Source organism: Eschscholzia californica, unplaced genomic scaffold (assembly GCF_041429995.1).
Source record: "Eschscholzia californica isolate CP2 unplaced genomic scaffold, dmEscCali1.0.p SCAF_1, whole genome shotgun sequence".
In the NCBI taxonomy this organism is placed as follows: domain Eukaryota; kingdom Viridiplantae; phylum Streptophyta; class Magnoliopsida; order Ranunculales; family Papaveraceae; genus Eschscholzia; species Eschscholzia californica.
The window spans coordinates 59846189-59865268 of record NW_028238198.1 but is presented as its reverse complement, the minus strand read 5'-3'; the positions used below and the strand labels follow the sequence as shown (position 1 = coordinate 59865268).

General features: G+C 37.9%; 1 protein-coding gene across 1 annotated transcript; it reads right to left on the bottom strand.

Moving 5' to 3' along the window:
* Positions 1-3006: 3006 nt before the first annotated feature.
* WIP3 (WIP domain protein 3) lies at positions 3007-5604 on the bottom strand. Its single transcript, XM_086654413.1, has 2 exons — positions 4723-5604; positions 3007-3793 (listed from the first exon to the last, which is right to left on the bottom strand). Exons 1-2 carry the CDS (start codon positions 5356-5358, stop codon positions 3350-3352), a joined length of 1080 nt encoding a protein of 359 aa, XP_086510539.1. The 5' UTR covers positions 5359-5604; the 3' UTR covers positions 3007-3349.
* Positions 5605-19080: the final 13476 nt, after the last annotated feature.

The following is a 19080-nucleotide window of genomic DNA, read 5'->3' as shown; positions in this document are numbered from 1 at the left end:
CTGATAGTTGTCCTCTCACATTAGGCCTCTACCATGCGTATCGGGAGAGTCTTTTGGGATCGAATTGGACATATGGAATGGCAGGGAAAGCTTGGTGCTAGCTAGTACACAACTAGGGCAGATGTAGTTGTTGTTGAGGAGTTCCCCTTCATTTAGAGTTCACTCTCTTCTTATACTAACTAAAATTTTATGTTATTGGTCTAGAATTGTTCTTCTGATCACGATTTCATCTAATACTGATAATGAATTATTCTTTAGAATTATGTCAAAAGTTTCTTTACATATCTTAGGTAGATCCTATAGACTTGACATAAAGAAGGGTATATCCTATAGACCTTTCATGCGTCAAAGTGCTCGGGGTACCTTGAACCTGAAGTCAAAGGCTCTCTGGGATGCCCATAGCCAAATTGGTGGTGTCTATAGATTACATCATCGTCAAGCCCAACTTAGATAGGCCCATACTAGTAGTCATTTCATTCCTCGTATTAAAACCTCAGTACTCATTGTTAAAACTTTAACGGGAATCCAGACAGTTTTGTTGCTAGTGAAGGCTATGCAGGGCCAACTAAAGACTTCGATACTTTCTAAGTTCAAACTCACACTCATAACAAGAGAGAGGAAGAGACCGGGTGGGCGGAAAGATCTGAGAGTATGTATGTAAAAGAGAGTGTCACAGAGAAGGGGTAGATACAAAGAGAGACAGTATATGTAGATAGATGAGAGCATAAAAGATTGGGAAATTTTAAATGCACTCACATAAACGCTTACCTTTGATGTGAGTGAATATAACAAAAAGGGTAGTGGATTTAATAATTGGCTAAAAGATTTTATTGTGGGCTATCTGTGGTTTCACATTACTTTAGGCCCATCCTCAGGCCGAATGACATTGTTGTGGCTGGTTTTTCAAAAATATTAAATGCACTTGCCACTTTTGTTATATACACTTGCAGTTGCATCATAGGGCTTCTTTTAGTTGTGGGAAAAAAACTCGGAAGACTGCTACCCGATCCGTTCGACCGAGACAAAAAGTATCCATGGGCACCCGATGGTCATAACGGTCAGTGTCGGTCCGGCCCGAAAGAATTGACGGACAGTCACAATTAAAATTCTATGTCGAAGGACCGCCGCTAACCGAACCATACGAGTCACCGAATATCCCGTTCTCGTTTTTAGAGGTTATAGACCATCGAATTTTGTAGACATATGATGGTCGTGGAGCTAACTTTGAATCAACAACATATTGTCCAAGGATGTACTTTGTCTTGGCCCTTGTAGTGTCAGACGATGTACGTTATCGAAAATATGAGGGTAGATTCAATGATTAGCCGATGTCTTAATTGTATCTTGTCAAATTATGATCAACTTCTTTTTTATAATTACTTGTATTTTCTTGGTTAAACATTTTCATTTGTAATTTTATTTGTGGTAATAAAGAAAGTTATAAGTTTATGTAAATTTTATTGAAGAATCCGGACCAAGATTGTTCGGTGTCCGACTGGTCTGATAAAATAAACGGTCTTGGACGGTCAATGGACAAACAATTTTTGAAAGTGACCGCCCGGTTAAGTAGGTGGTCACCAACATTTTATATATGAAGTTAAAGATCGATATCCCGCACGAATCGATTCCCACCCCTAATTTCTTTCTTATAGTTAAAAGAGATGTGAGTGCATATGACAAAAATGGTGAGTGCATTTAATATTTCCCGTTGTTTTGTTCATAACATTGTTGGCATGACAAATTATAAGGGCACTTCTGCTTTTGGTGAATGTAGTCTTTAAATTTTATGGACCAAAGCCACGCTTTATTGGTTTTTAGTCTAGGGCAGGTCCTTACCTCTATCTTTCTATGTTCACTATTTTGGAGTCCTTGTGAGATGACATTTACTTATCCTAAATGTACGTGTATATGGTTTAGTTGGAGAAGGTGTAAGTGTTAGGTGGGGTTAGGGCCCCTAAAAAGCATCTTAGTTGAAGAAAACTTGATTAAAGACTCCAATTGGGGCACATAGAAAGAAAAGCTCCAAATTTGCCTTTATAAAAGTAGCAAATAAAGAGGGAGAGAAATTAGTAAAGAAGTGAAATGATGTCTTCTCTTTTTTTAGGATCTTTCTTTTCTCTAATCGTTCTCTAGGTAAGACTAATTTGTTGAAAAGATATCCAATAATTTTTTATTTTCAAAACTCATAATAATAAAATAAGTAATCTAAATGACAAAGTTGTCTCTCTAATTGAAGTCTAATTATGCAATTTAATTAATTTGAAATAAACTACTTGGACTAAAAAAATTGAATCATTAGAAAACGGGGGTCATCGAGCGTAGTGTGATTAGTTGAAACTGAATTAGCCGAGTAAATCAATTTTTCTACGTTTTTCTAATTTCTATTGAAACCAAAACGAAACAGTAAAAAGAGAAGAACTACACAATCTGCAACCCCAAATACAAGTTAGGGGCAACCAAACACGAAAGAAAACACCACTATCGTCTAATCACTTTGTAAGCATATTATCATAGCTTCATAATTGTTCTTTTAAGAGTTAATGTTAATTTTTGTTTTCTTATTTTATTTTAATATCCTTTTATTTTTTATTTTAGAAACTCCTATTTGAAATACTTATACTTAACAAGTTGAGAGATGCTAGAATCACAAAAAATTTTGACAAAAAAAAGTTCCCAGCTGATGTGGCGGTTGTGATTTTCATCTCTCAACGGCCTAGATTTGGTCAAAGTTTGAAACCACACCCGCCACATCAGCTGGGAACCTTTTTTTGTCAAAATCTTTTGTAACTTTATCATTTCCCTAACAAGTTTTCTCTAGTAATTTTTTTGGAGACGGAAAAATTTATATTATATATGTTGCTTAGATGGCAACATATAATCCTCAATTTGGCCACGAGAACATGAATAACAATAGAAGCAAAGACTCATTTACAAAATATTCAAGACATCCCAATTAGGTTTCCATTAATTTATAGCATAATTGCATCTTCATAATGAATAAACAAGTTTAATGCAACCAAAAAGATACAATTACCATTAATATATTCTATTACACCTTATAATAGTATTCTTATTGAGGAAATACAACATATAACTGAACATAAGAAACCAAATTACTATATTTTCACCACATAAAAGTACTTCTCTTAAAAACCATCAAATTAGAGTTCCTAATTAAGGCGCTTACCGTTCCGATTATGCGCGGTAACAAACTGCTCTCTATGTGTTAATTTCCTGCAGAAAAACACTCGGCGAATATAAGAGTTTTTTGTTACTGAGCACAAGCTTAGACAAGCTTAGGAAAATGATATATTTTTTTTTTATAAAGAACTAACAAACTTGCTAGGAATTAATGATATTCAAGAACCAATTCATCTTCGGATCCTATAATGAATTCCTTGTCGTCTTCGAAATCTTTATGTGAAGGATGAGGTAAATGACCTTTTCCAAAAGACCTAATATGATCTTTGAGTGATCTTTTATGTTTAAAATCAGACCCACATAAACAATACCAAAGTTTACCACAATTCTTCTCATGTGTTCTCCAATCTCCTTTAACTGCAAAAGATTTACCACATTTTCTGCACATAAATGGTTTAACTCCATGCTTTCTCTTATAATGTGTTTGAAGAGTTCTAAAATCTTTTAATGGTTTAGACCTTGGATGGTTGATGTTGTTCTTACAACCATGAGCACAACAATAACAAGGTAGTCTTAACATTGCCGTTGGCTGTACACCTCTAAGCGATTCCGGTCCTTTTCTATATTGTGATCCATGCCCCCACATGTGCATCTACATGTATACAAGAAAATTAGTAAGCTCTAATTAAGTACACAAGAACTTGATAATCTTAACTTTTAGCTAGCCACAATTTAGCTGGCATAGAGCAACAATAGACAAAAAGCAGCATATATGATAGTTGATCATGTGATGGAAATATGTATATGATTTTATATCTTGATATAAGGTAGATCTTGGTTTTCAGTCCCTATAGTTTAATTCCTCAACAGAAGTGAATAGTATACTACTACTTGATTTTCAAAAGATTTCCCTACCTAATCAATCTAACATCAGTCGGATCATCTAGGTAAACGCAAATGTATTCGTACAATATGTGTATCTACGATTGTTAATGGGCAGAAATATTCATTGTCAAGAAACAAAAGGATAACGAAATGGAACGATAAACAAGCTTAACATCTGGACTCTTTTTTTCAGGGAGGATGCCATATTGAGCTACATAGTCGTTTCGAGTCCTTGACAGTTGACATCCTACCTTGGATTGTAAAAGACACCATGACCTATAGTATTTTGGGTTCGGTGGAGGATAATGGTGGGGGATCGGATGAGCGAAAAGAAGGAGATTGAACTTGGTTTAGAACTAGGTTTTTTTTGCGAATGAGCTTCCTTTATCAACTGGATCGGAAGATTGCTTCTCTCCATGAGGTCATATGTGTAACACCATTGACAACAGAGAATGATCACTATCAAATCGATGATAAATAGAGGTTTTAGTCGGCAGAATTTAGAAAGCTAAACAAGAAAATGAACTAATTAAGATCAAGAAAATGAACTAATTAAGATCAAGAAAATAGATTATTGGGACAACTAATACTTGATATAAATGATTTTTCTATTGTTTTCAATGGGTTTCCATTGTTCTTTTCTTTACTAAGATGATTGAACTAAAATTAGTCATGATTTGCAGAAGCAAAAATTACCTGCATGTTATTGTACCTATTGAAGGTCTTGCTGCAAACTGAGCAAGAAAACCTAGTTGGTCCAATAAGGATCTGAGCTGCTGTTGGGATCCAAAACCTACCCTCACCACAACTACTACCACTTCTTATTAGGTCATCACAATCATCTTCAAAACTACCACTAATCTTTTTCGTTATGGATGTATCCATCTCCTTCTCTTCTTCTTCACAACAATCATCATCTTCGTCGTCATGGTATTCCGAATGTTTAATCGTTCCATGATGATGATCTTCAATTTTAGGCAAGCCAATATTCAAAGCTACAGTTATAGTAGTAGTATTACTTTTATCAAACTTGCCATCCTTAGCAGTAGTATAAACAGTCTGATCTACTTCTTCCTTCAATGGTCTACTACTTTCTATAAACCTACTTAGAAGAGGTAAGCATTTAATGTTTTGTTGAAGTAGTAGTTCTTGTTCTTCTTGATCTTCATGTTGTTGATGTTGGTAAGAGAGATCAGGTAGACTTGTGAAGTTCTTATGAGTTTGTTGATGAAGATCTTCAGATATTGTTGAGGAAGATGAAGAAAGAGTGCTGGTTGATACTGGCTTTAGCCACTCAATGAATGGTGGAGTTTGCTGAAAGCAGAAACCCATGTCATTTACATATTAGTCTATCATCCTAGAGAGAGAGAGAGAGATCTGTGATAACTGTTATATGTGGGAAAGCATACATGCACTACTTCCTGGTGAAATAATGAAAGGGTTTTATTCATTTGAGGGTATATCTATCAAGGTAGCTTTTCTTAGCAACTTTGTTTTTCTTCTTTTTCACTTTCATTCTTCTTTCTTAGAGAGGAAAAGAGATTAATTAAGTGGTGGGTGTGGAGAAATGATATGCACAAATAATACACACACACTTTAGTCTTTAGATAAAGAAAACCCCACACCCAGGTAATATTTTTCATGACTTGTTAGGATCATGCATGGTTGTTATATGATCATGATTCATGAGAATTTATATCATAATTATCATTGTATCAATCTAACCAAATTCAGATTTTGAATTAAGTGTAATGGAATTATATTTTTTTTTAGTGGAATATTTGTATCTACAGATGCTAGGGTTCACAAAATTTTTTTAACAAATTTTATGCCCGAATAATGTGACAAGCTTCTTTTGAAAGTTGATCGAATTTGGGTGGTCACAAACTTGAAAAAACCTGGCTAGATTTGGTCAAACTTTTAAAGGAAACTTGCAACATCATTCCTACATAAAATTGGTCAAGAACTTTTGTGAATCTAACATTTGTAAACAATCCCATGTGGCGAGACGGAGCGTGGTACTCCTCTTAAGAGGTTCATCATTCTTTCTTGGTGAGACCTTTTAAAACCGGGCTAAAAGTGCCAAAGAAGACAATATCACTAGCAGCCCAGAAAACTGGCATGCGTCATCCTATAACACGTTATCAGCACAATGCACTCTACTATAATGCGGTCTTGAGAGAATATTGTAAATAATCCCACATCTATGGTGAGATAGAGGGTGGTGTCACTCTTAAGAGATTAAACATCCTTCTCTCGTGAGAAGTTTTAAAACTGTGAGACCTAGAAGTGTCAAAACGAACAATATCACTAGCAACCCAGAAGGTTAGTCCGCGTCATCGTATAACAATTTTCGTACTTATATTCTTTTTGACTTTTTCAGTTCAACCCTGATAGGGGGACACCCCAGTACACTCTTTAGTACACTCTCTAGTGTACTTCACCTAATAAGACAAATGATATTTTAGTCTTTTCACAATGTTAGGAGACGGTGAAAATATTAAAATGTTCCTTGTCTTATTAATCACCTAACCAATGAAGTACACAGGAGCACACAGAAGTACCTTCATCATTTTTGTTTAACTTATCATGCCATGTATATCAAAACTTATCCTTAATGAGAAAAGAATAAAACTAAAACATGTTTTGATTTGGAATTTGGCCATTTGTATCAATCAAGAAATCTGTAGCACACACCATAGTGGACAAAGTCATGTCTTTGTTTTTTTTTTGTTGAAACGACAAAGTCATGTCATGCATTCTGCTATGTTCTTTGGATTAAATATCTTGCACGCCCAAAAAATTTTTGTTGTGAATGTCAACCCATTCTATGGGCTCTCCAATGGACAGCAGAACCTCAAAATTCAGCATGTTCATATTGAAAGTGACAATCAAAACTTAATACGACATCTTAACAACAACTCCTTGTCGATCCAATGGCAATCCGGAAAACATATGGACAACATATCCAGGCTCAGAAACGAGTTCGTTGGTATAACTTTCTCTATACTTCGAGGCACAACAACGAGGAAGCAGATAAATTAGCTAAATGGGGGAATAAAAACCGATGCAGACGTACTTGGCACTCCGTTCAACACCTTTCTTTAATCCTTGTTCCCTAGTTCTTGTATTTCTTTCTCTCAACAAAATAAAAAAGTAGAAAAACATGTACTGCTATTTACTTAGCTATATCCTACAACTAATGCGTCAGAGGCTTAAAACAAACAAAAAGTATACTCAACCCACCTTGTGGGACGCCCACTTGAACCGCATGTGAGAGAAACTATTGTTTCTTTCTCCCCTCACATGTTCAGTCACGTGGAGGGAGAAATCCTTGTTTCCCTTGTTTCTCTCACATGTATTTCAAGTGGGAGTCTCAAGAGGCAGGTTATGTAACCTTGTTGTAAAACAAAACTAACCGGTCAGAAATACTATATAGTAGTTTAGACAGTTCTAGTTACTGTAACTGATTTTGAGTTGGTTAAATTCAACCTTGTGAGTTGTAACCTCTCTGTTAACAAAAAAAAAAACGAAAACATTGTAACCTCCAAAGTTATTTAATAAGTTTACGGAAAAGCCTATTCATCAAAAAGAAAAGATGATTCTAGTTTTTGGTACCGATCCAGAGTTAGAACACACTTGACATCATAGATACACGTTAGTTTTGAACATCGGTCGTGATGCTACACTCGACCAATATTCCGACTGAGTTCCGATCGGGATACTTGGCTAGTTTAGATCTAGTGAGAGAAAGTGTCGACTTTATCACTAGATATGGCCCGTCTAATTATCCCGATCAGGAGTCGACCAGGATATTATCCCAGCATAACATCATTTTCGTTTGAACATAAATCAACACTAGTACTATAAAATAAAAAGTGGGATGCTTCCCCAAAATAAAACTTGACTCATTCATGTAATTGGGATTTGATTTAAATTCATGCAACATCATTAATTATAAGAATTGTTTGCTTATGTGTTGGTCAATATCGTTTGACTGTCAATTACAGAGGTTATAGGAAAAACAAAAGGAAAAGGAGAAAAATGTGTTTGAGAAATCTTAATTAGGTTAAGCTATTTACCGACAAAATATCCTGGGAAGATTTTCATGTGCAAATGAAATCTTTCTTTAAATCTATCTTTATTGAATGTTTTGGCCACCTTTCTACTGTTTTTCCTTATTTCACTAATCTTCTTCTTTCAAAATTACCTTCACTTTTAACTTGTCATACTTAGAGCTTAAGTATTTCAATCTTCCTAGCAGGTTTTATTCTCAATTCTTTCAAAATTCATCATTTCAGTGATCTGATAAATCTATCCTTTCAACAAAAAAAAAAAAAAAAATCAATATCATAAAAAAAAATTAAATGGGTGAAGTAGAGACACATATAATTCTTTTTTTTTGTTGAACTTCACATATAATTCTTTTGGTAATTTATTTACGTTCTTGTAGATGGCAATCATTCATAAGTTTCGTCTAGTTCAATTAATGTATAACCCTAATACAAATTACAGTATATTGAAGTAACAGTGGAGGTGCTCATAGTAACGGGCACCTCCCAGTGAAAAAAGTACGGAGTAATTATTTTGTAGAAAGAAATATTTTTTGTTGACTTTAAGTTTGAAATATAGGTTTATTGATAAAAAAATCTTAGCAAATCCTATGGGGTAAGGTGGGATTTGGGTCCAATACAAAGTTTGGGATAGGAATCCATAGGATTCAAGAATCCTTAGATTCTTGGTAGCCAAATAGACCGGGGATTCTTGATTCCTACCAAATTCCACTTTGGAAAATTTTATAGACAATGACCCTTATTAAAGGCAATGTGTTTTTCACCTATGACTTGGTCAGAAGAAGTTGAGTAAGTAGGGTAATTAGCGCAAGTCCAACTTGGGACTTGGACTCCCAATTTTGGGAGCTCCGGGACTTTTCTCAATTCCAACGTCGGGCTCCCAACATGGACTCTCAAATCCAAATTATGCGTGTGTGTGATGTACGTGTGTGGACTTTGATTTCAATTTTTCAACTATAAATTATTAATTTTAAATATAAAATTAAAATTTTATGTTATTCTAAAGAGAGAGAATTTTGAAAACATAAAAAAAATAACAAAAAAAAAGTAGAAAAAGAATTAAAATAAAGAAGTATTTAAAACAAGAGTTAATTCCTATATGGCCCCGTACTTTGTGACCAGCTTCCTTTATAGCCCCCAAATTTCTGTAAATTCAAATACGACCCCCTATTTTCATGGAAATGCCATAACTACCCCTCCCATTAATATATTTTCAAAATAAAATTAAAAACAAAAACCTAAATTCCACGTCACCTCTCTCTCTCCAACTTATCACAGTCTCTCTCAAACTCATCAGTCTCTCTCTCCAACTCACCACTCTCTTCTTCGATGAAGGTCGCCGACCGAAAATTTTTGTGGCCGGCGACCTTCAAACTTAAAAAAAAACAAATTAAAATTTCTCTTACCTCTCTCTCTCTAAAAACTCCGGCGAAACCCTTCGCCGGAGTTTTTAGAGAGAGAGAGGTTAGATAAAAAAAATTTAAGTTTGAAGGTCGTCGGTCGAAATTTTTTCCAGTCGGCGACCTTCATCGGAGAAGAGAGTGGTGAGTTGGAGAGAGAGAGTGATGAGTGGAGAGAGTGTTGAGTTGGAGAGGGAGAGGTGACGTGACGCAGGGGTGGCCCTGAGCCAAAGCGAACAAAGCGTCGCTTCGGGCCACCGACTTTTAGGGGCCACCAAGACATTAATTTTTGTAAGAAATGTATAAGAAGTCCAACTCTCTAACAAAAATTATAAGGGCCCCATTTAAAAAATGTTAAGTAAAAAGGGCCACCAAATTTGTTGATCTTTAAATGAAAGGTGGGCTCAAAGTTTGTTTGATTTATGGGAAAGCAGAGTAGAAAGTGTTGATTCAAAAAATGGTGGAGACAAGTGATGATTACGAGAAGCTTAACCCATTTAAAAAATGTTAAGTAAAAAGGGTCACCAAAACATTAGGTTTCAAGCTCCACAATTACGAGAAGCTTTAGAAGAATTGGTGGAGACAAGTGATGATTCAAAAACAATTTATGATGCCAAAAATATATTAAAACAAGACTTTGAAAATTTTGAATTTCTTTTGAGCATGGTTATTTGGCATAATATACTATTTGTGGTAAACTCTGTTAGCAAAACACTTCAAACTGAAGATATAGATATTGATGTTGCATTAAAGAAAGGTGGAAATTGAATGAACTCATTCGTTATCTTGAAGATTATAGAGAAGTGAGATTTGGAGAAGGCATGGTTGAAGCTAAAGAGATTGTCGTTAAAATGGGATCTGAAACAACATTTCGAGAAAAACGTATTATTCGAAGAAAAAAACAGTTTGACGAGAATGCGTGTGAAGATCCATCAATGTCACCTGAAGAAGCATTTAGAGTTAATTATTACATATACATATCAGATCAGACTCTTTCTTCATTTAAGAGCAGATTCGAGCAAATTAGAAATACAAAGAAATATTTCGTTTTCTGTTTGAGTTAAAAAAGTTAAACTCCCAAGATGATGGTGATTTGAGAGATTCATGTGTTCGTCTTGGAACCTTTTTCAAGCATAATGAGTCATATGACATAGATGGAATAGACTTATTTTCTGAACTGAAATTGTTGAAGCGTCTTTTACCAAATGAGATCAAAAGACCAACTGAAGTGCTAGATTTTTTGAAATATATGAAAGGTTGTTAACCGAACACATGAGTTTCTTATAGAATTATGTTAACGATACCAGATATTGTTGCCTTTCCAGAAAGAAGTTTTCTAAGTTGAAGTTGATTAAGTCTTATATTCGATCTACTATGTCTCAAGAAAGGTTAAACGGGTTAGCTATATTATCTGTTGAGAAGGATATGGTTGACAGTCTTGATTATTTGACGATTATTAGTGACTTTGAAGCGAAAAATTTAAGAAGAACAAAATTTCAGTGATTGTAATTATCAAAAAATTATTTTGTTATATAAATATGATGAAAATATTTTGCGGTACTTACGGTTTTCATGTAAATACATTTATACGTTTTACAATTTGATAGAAAGGGCCACATTTTCAGACCTCGCTTCGGGCCACCGAAAAGTCAGGGCCGCCCCTGGTGACGTGGAGAGAGATGAGTGGTTGAGAGGGAAGTGAGGAGGAATTTAGGTTTTTGTTTTTAATTTTATTTTGAAAATATATTAATGGGAGGGGTAGTTATGGCATTTCCATGAAAATAGGGGGCCATATTTGAACTTACAGAAATTTGGGGGCTATAAAGGAAGCTGGTCACAAAGTAGGGGGTCATATTGGAATTAACTCTTAAAACAATTAAGACTTTTTACAAAAAAGTTAAATGAAATATTTTTAAAAAAAAAATTAAAACATTATTAGGTGGATCCCCTACCCAAATATGACCGTTTGGGAAACTCCCAATGGTCACCTTTGGGGTTGTGAGCCCTCCAGTCCGGACTCCCAACCCCAGGGCTTCGGGTTGGGATGCGTGCCGTTGAGGCTCCCAAATTTGAATTTGGGAGCGCAACCGTACACACAATGGAAATGCCCTTTAAGACAATGCCCATCAGCCCATATTTTAGGGCGTTTATCACCACTTCTTTTTCTTTTTTTCTTCCCGCAAACTGTCAGCGGGTGATATCCAGCCGACGATTTTAATTCTTTTTTGTTCTTCGGTGATCTTCTTCTTTCTCCTTCCTTATTCTTCTTTTGTAATTTCAAAATCAGATGTAAATTTGTAGAGAGAGAACCTCTAATTTAATACCGAGGGGAAAACCAGTGATATAGGAGAAAGTAAAATCATAGTAAGCAAAAGGGTCTCCTGCAAAAGCTAAATCTAATGTCAAAGAAACCCAAACTACAATCAAGAAGATGAAATTGTAAAAGGGTTAAATTGATTTATATGTGAACGCATTTGATCTCTCTCTACTTTTTTAGTACTAGTGTTCTTTCTCTAGAGACTAAAGAGGCTAGAGAGAGAGAGAGATAGTAGATTGTACTAGATAAAATAGAAAGAGATTAAGAGAGAGAGAGAGAAGGTTTGTTTGTATCAACTTGGTGTTGGGTTTTTACAATGGTTGGGCCCATTTGGGTGATTCCATGGTTGGGCCCATTACCGTCTAATAATTAATTGAGAGTGAGCCTCACCCACTCACTACTAGTCAAGACTATTTGTCTTCTAGTTAGCACATGGGTAGGGTCCACCTCCAGAAGGAAGATGACATTCAAAGCTTTCTTTCTCTAGACAATTAATGTCCCACATCTCTCAACTAGTGAAACTAAAGGTGTCTTATAATAAGTTGCTTGACAACTCATTGTAAAGCACATGGTGGTGTAGAGAAGGCTCCCACACGCGCGCGCACACAAGGAGGCATTTGGGCTTTTAACCAATTTGGACTCTTTGGCTATTTGGGCTATTAGGGCTTGTGGGCGCCTTTGGGCCTATGGCCCGTGTGCCCGTGCGCCCGTGTGCCCGGGTGCTCGAGTGCTCGGGTATCGGGTGCTCGGGTGCTTGGGAGCTTATAGTGAAAAGACTCTTTTGCCACGAAGAGTAGTTTTACTTAAACTCGGATTTTGACTTTATCAGTTTCCGAGTTTATCTCCCACTCCCTTAACTTCTCTACCACGTTTACTAGGCTGTTAGGGTTTTCTTAGAGACTATATATACTGGCCGAAACCAAGAGAGAAAACACAACTCAATTTCGGCTGTCTACCTCTTTCTGACTATTTAAGTTTTCGAGTTCTGTTATCTCCATTACTATCTCTGTTAGTGCAGACAGAGGAAGTAAGTTGTGGTCAATCCTTGGGGAGTGATCGATATCAAGTAATTAGCACCCCGGTTACTCCGAAATCACTTTCAAGGCAGTGGCCTCCATACCACGACACAGTGAATAAGTTCTTTTCTACCCGACAGTTCCATTGATCTACCCCAAATTTCCAACAATTTGAAAGTGATTTTCTGATCAATGGCTGCTGTTAATCTCAAAACCGTACCTGATATGTCAAAGATGATCCCTCTTGATGGAACTAACTACAAGAGGTGGTCACAGAAGCTACTTATCTTCTTCGAACAACTCGAAGTTGATTATATTCTGTTCGAAGATTTATCCACTGGTTCTTCAATCGACATCGATATTACCCCTGTTAAGGATAGGTCTTCTACTTCGAATGGTGATGTTGTCAAACAACAGAAAGACAACAAAATCGTTCGAGGACATCTGCTGAATCATATGGACAACAAGTTATTCGACTTGGTTGTCAACTACAAATCTGCTAAGGATACATGGGATACCCTTCAAAAGAAATATGGAGCTGACGATGCTGGAAGGAAGAAGTACATCGTGGGAAAGTGGTTACAGTTCCAAATCAACGATGACTCTTCAATCATGGAGCAGGTTCATGTATATGAGAACCTGGTTGCTGAAATACTTGCTGAAGGCATGAAGATGTGTGAAATCCTTCAAGCCAATGTTCTGCTAGAAAAGTTTCCTCAATCCTGGAGTGACTACAGAAACCATCTGAAGCACAAGAAGAAGGACATGTCCCTTCAGGAGCTGATCAGTCACATGAGGACTGAAGAGGCAAATCGCCTCAAGGATAAGTTTGCTAACCTCTCTTTGAATTCCCCTACTGCTAACTTGGTTGAATCTGTTCCCTCTGGAAACAAAGACAGGTCAAAAACTAATAAGAAGAAGAAGAAGTCTGGAAAGAGTAAGACTGGAGGAGTCAAGTCCAACTCGAAGATCCAGAAATCGAAAGGTCTCTGCTATGTCTGTGGAAAATCAGGACAGAAGGCATACCAGTGCAACCAGAGGAAGGACCAATGCTCTAACGTTGCTGTACTGAATATTGCTGAACCTGAAGAGATCATTGCTGCAGTAGCCGAGACTTGTTTAGTGGAAAGCAAACATGAATGGGTGCTAGACACAGGAGCTTCCAAGCATATGTGTGCAAACAGAGAGATGTTTTAGACCTTTCAGGAGATGAACGATGGATCCAGCGTCTACATGGGCAACTCTGCAAAAGATGGAATCATGGGCAAAGGAAAGGTTCTTCTGAAACTCACCTCTGGAAAGAATCTGTCTCTGAACGATGTTCTCTACGTGCCCACCCTAAGGAGAAATCTGATCTCGGGATCTCTTCTCAACAAAGCTGGTTTAAAATTAGTTTTTGAGTCTGATAAAATTGGAATTTCTAAGAGTGGGGTCTTTGTTGGAAAGGGATATCTGAGTGGGGGGCGTTTTGTAGTGAACGTCGATTAAGAAATTAATAATACTTCTAGTTCTGCTTATATCGTTGAGTCTTCTAATTTATGGCATGGTAGATTAGGACACGTTAATTACGCTTCTATTAAGAAATTTAAAGAGAATGGAATCATCAGGGCAGACGATCTTGATGATCACACTAGATGTCCCATATGTGTAAAAGCTAAACATGCGAAACTGTCCTTTAAGAATGTCACAATTAGAACGACAAAACTTTTAGAACTAGTACACTCAGACTTAGCTGACTTCAGAAACCTAGCTAGCAGAGGAGGTAAGAGATACTACATTACCTTCATAGATGACTACTCTAGGTACACGAAAGTTTACCTCCTGAGGTCTAAGGATGAAGCTGAAGAAGCTTTTCTGAATTATAAGGCTGAAGTAGAAAACCAACTAGACAGAAAAATAAAGAGGTTTAGGTCTGACAGGGTAGGAGAGTATAACTCTAACACCCTTAAATCCTTCTGTGAAAAACATGGAATCATCCATGAATTTAGTGCTCCTTATACGCCACAACAGAATGGTGTTGCTGAGAGGAAAAATAGGACACTCAAAAATATGATGAACGCCATGCTTCTAAGCTCAGGATTACCCGATGAACTGTGGGGGGAGGCGATCTTATCTGCCTGCCACATACTCAACAGAGTACCTCACAAAGGGCTAGACAAAACACCTTACGAATTATGGAAAGGTTATGCACCTAATCTGAAATTTCTAAGAGTGTGGGGGTGTCTGGCCAAAGTGGGTATACCTGACTTTAGGAAAGTCAGTGTCGGACCAAAGACAGTTGATTCTGTATTTATTGGTTGTGCTCAAAATAGTGCAACATATAGGTTCATGTTATTGGAAGATGAAACCATAACAGAATCTAGAGATGCTGAATTCTTTGAACATGAGTTTCCTTTGAAACTACCTGTTGAAAATATTCCCATCAATGATTCGTCACTTACTAACTTACCCACACATGAAGAAGTGCCTAACAGTATGCTCCCATCTAGCTTTGCCACTGATAGTGTAGAAGATGGAACAGAACTTAGGAAAAGTAAGAGACGTAGGATAGAGAAAACTTTTGGTCCCGATTTCATTACTGCTTTTCTATCTGAAGGTGTAGACTGGCTTAACGATCAATTTGTATCTAGTTTCTTAATTGAGACTGATCCAAAGACTTATCATGAAGCCATAATTTCAGTAGACGCAAGCTTATGGAAAGAGGCCATAAAAAGTGAGCTAGACTCTATCCTATTCAATCATACGTGGGAGCTGGCTGACTTGCCTAAAGGGTGTAAACCCATTAGCAGTAAGTGGATCTTTAAGAAAAAGATTAGGCTAGATGGGACCATAGATAAGTATAAAGCCAGACTGGTGATCAGAGGTTTTACACAGAGAGAGGGACTTGACTACTTTGACACCTACTCCCCAGTGACTAAAATCACCACAATTAGGTCTCTTATCGCGTTGGCTACCATGCATGACCTGGTAATACATCAAATGGATGTTAAAACGGCTTTCCTGAATGGAGATCTAGATGAGGAGATTTATATGTCTCAACCAGAGGGATTCGTAATCCCTGGTCAGGAGAGCAAGGTATGTAGACTGAAGAAGTCCCTCTATGGTCTAAAACAGGCACCCAAGAAATGGTATGAGAAATTCGATGATACCATGTTGAGCAATGACTTCACTGTGAATAACTCAGACTCTTGTGTATATTCTAAACAGTGTATGTCTGGATATGTCATCATATGTCTGTATGTTGATGACATGCTCATCTTTGGTGCCAATGAAGATGATGTGAATGAGGTAAAAACCTTTCTGTCATCTAAGTTTGAGATGAAGGACTTAGGAGAGGCAGATGTCATACTAGGGGTCAAAATTAAGAGAACCCGAGATGGCATCTCTCTAAGTCAACCTCACTATGTTGAACAGATACTGAGAAAGTTCAACTCCTATGATGTAAATCCTGTGAGAACCCCCTATGACCCTAGCACAACTCTGGTAAGAATGAAGGACCAGGTGTCTCACAATCTGAGTATGCTAAGATCATAGGAAGTGTGATGTTTCTGATGAATCACACCAGACCTGACATTGCGTTCGCAGTAAATAGACTCAGTAGATACACACATAACCCTAGTGAGGAACACTGAAGAGCACTTCATCGCCTGCTTAAGTATTTAAGAGGCACAATTGATCTAGGCCTGCATTATGGAAAGGTCCCAGCAGTGCTGGAAGGCTACTGTGATGCTAACTGGGTCACTGACAATGATGAAGTCAGTTCAACTAGATGTTTTTGTGTTGAGTGGAGGTGTTGTATCATGGAAGTCTTCCAAACAGACATGCATAGCACGTTCCACTATGGAGTCTGAGTTTATCGCTCTTGAACTGGCATGTCAAGAAGCAGAGTGGTTGAGGAGTCTCTTGGGAGACATACCACAATGGGGAAGGGAAACTACACCAATTTCCCTTCATTGTTACTCACAGGCTGCCATTGCAGTTGCAAAGAATAATGTGTTCAATGGCAAGAAGAGACACATCAGGATAAGGCATGATGCAGTTAAGCATATGCTGAAAAATGGTGTAATAGCCTTGGATTATGTGAGGTCAGAACAGAATCTGGCAGACCCACTTACTAAAGGCTTAACGAGGAGACTAGTTCTCGAAACGTCTAAGGGAATGGGGTTGAAGCCTCTGTGATGATTTTCCATTCTTGTGACGTGGAGTGAAGTCAGCTAGAGTAAAACTAGCAGAGCTCCATTGAGGGGTCAGAATTTGACCTAAGGATGAGCCTAAGGCTCTTAATGTATTCATAGCCCCTTGTGGTGGTTCTAATGAGACGGACTTGATGAATACACCGATAGCTAATATATCCATTACCGTAATGGTGGTCCTATTGAGACGGACTATATGATGTTTAGCTGTTGATGATGATGAGGATGAACTTCCCAAAGTTCTTAATGATTTCAGACCCAAGTAAGGGGTCAGAGCCTACGATGAGGTAGACTCAAAGAGAGATCACCTACGTGAGCCCGAGGGTGTAAGGTCGCCCTCTATAGTAGACAGACAGCAGTCTTCTTAAAACCTCACCAGTCCCAAGGTATGTTCAGAGCCTAAATAATGAGCATGAACGAATCATGGAGAACGCAGAACTCACCGGGTATCGTATGTGTTGTAGGGGTCTCAGCCAAAAATCTCCAAGTTCAAGAGTAATTTCACTTGGTTGCTTTATTTTTGGTTGTTGCCTCACTCCACTATGTGTCAATTCAAATCGAAAGATATTGAACACTTAAGTACATGTCCCACTTCCAGCTTAGCAGTCAGAAGTCTTTGATAGCCATCTTGTGGGGGATTGTTGGGTTTATACAATGGTTGGACCCATTTGGGTGATTCCACGGTTGGGCCCATTACCATCTAATAATTAATTGAGAGTGAGCCTCACCCACTCACTACTAGTCAAGACTATTTGTCTTCTAGTTAGCACATGGGTGGGGTCCACCTCTAGAAGGAAGATGACATTCAAAGCTTTCTTTCTCTAGACAATTAATGTCCCACATCTCTCAACTAGTGAAACTAAAGGTGTCTTATAATAAGTTGCTTGACAACTCATTGTAAAGCACATGGTGGTGTAGAGAAGGCTCCCACACGCACGCGCACACATGTGAGGTATTTGAGCTTTTAACCAATTTGGACTCTTTGGCTATTTGGGCTAATTGGGCTATTTGGGCTATTAGGGCTTGTGGGCTTATGGGCCTTTGGGCCGTGAGCCCGTGTGCCCGTGTGCTCGGGTGCTCGAGAGCTTGGGAGCTTATAATGAAAAGACTCTTTTGCCACGAAGAGTAGTTTTACTTAAACTCGGATTTTGACTAAGTCGGTGGGATTAACCTAATCAGTATTTGAGTATATCTTTAACTGATCTCGTTGGGTTAATTAGTTTTCGAGTTTATCTCCCACTCCCTTAACTTCTCTACCACGTCTTCTAGGCGGTTAGGGTTTTCTCAGAGGCTATATATACTGGCCGAAACCAAGAGAAAAAACACAACTCAATTTCGGCTGTCTACCTCTTTCTGACTGTTTAAGTTTTCGAGTTCTCTTATCTCCATTACTATCTCTGTTAGTGCAGACAGAGGAAGTAACTGTGGTCAATCCTTGGGGAGTGATCGGAATCAAGTAATTAGCACCCCGGTTACTCCGAAATCACTTTCAAGGCAGTGGCCTCCATACCACGACACAGTGAATAAGTTCTTTTCTACCCGACAGTTCCATTGATCTACCCCGAATTTCCAACACTTGGAATTCAAAAGTGTCGGTACAGAGAGAAAGAGAGGAAGAAGAAAACCCACCAGTTCAGAGAGTGACTACTGATTAGTAAGGGAAGTAGAGATAGAGAGAAGTTTTCCAATTAACCAACTGCTAGATCTTCCTTCATATCTACACTGACTGACACCAACTATTATAGCTCTTCTTTAACTTTAGTGGTCAAATCTTTGAGTGCATCAAGCAGGAACCTCACTCTAGAGAGAGAGAGCATAGAGAGAGAAGTATAAGAAAAAAGAAAGAGGAAGAATCTTATTTAGTTATTTATTATGGTCGCCGGCTCGAGATTAGTGATGTTATAAAGGCCAGGCCGGCCCGGTTTGGGCCCGGGACTGGCCCGGTTTGGGCCCGGGACCGGCCCGTTCCGTACAGGCCCTGCCCGGCCTGGTCCGTACGGAAAACGGGCCAGGCTAATCCGGGTTCTATTCCGGGTCCGGGCTGGGCCTATGGTT

Excerpts from the sequence above, each read along its gene's own strand:
- WIP3 (XM_086654413.1), bottom strand. The coding sequence starts at position 5,358 with ATGGGTTTCTGCTTTCAGCAAACTCCACCATTCATTGAGTGGCTAAAG. Across the intron at positions 3,794-4,722 it reads ATAGGTACAATAACATGCAG|ATGCACATGTGGGGGCATGG; the intron begins GTAATTTTTGCT and ends GTATACATGTAG.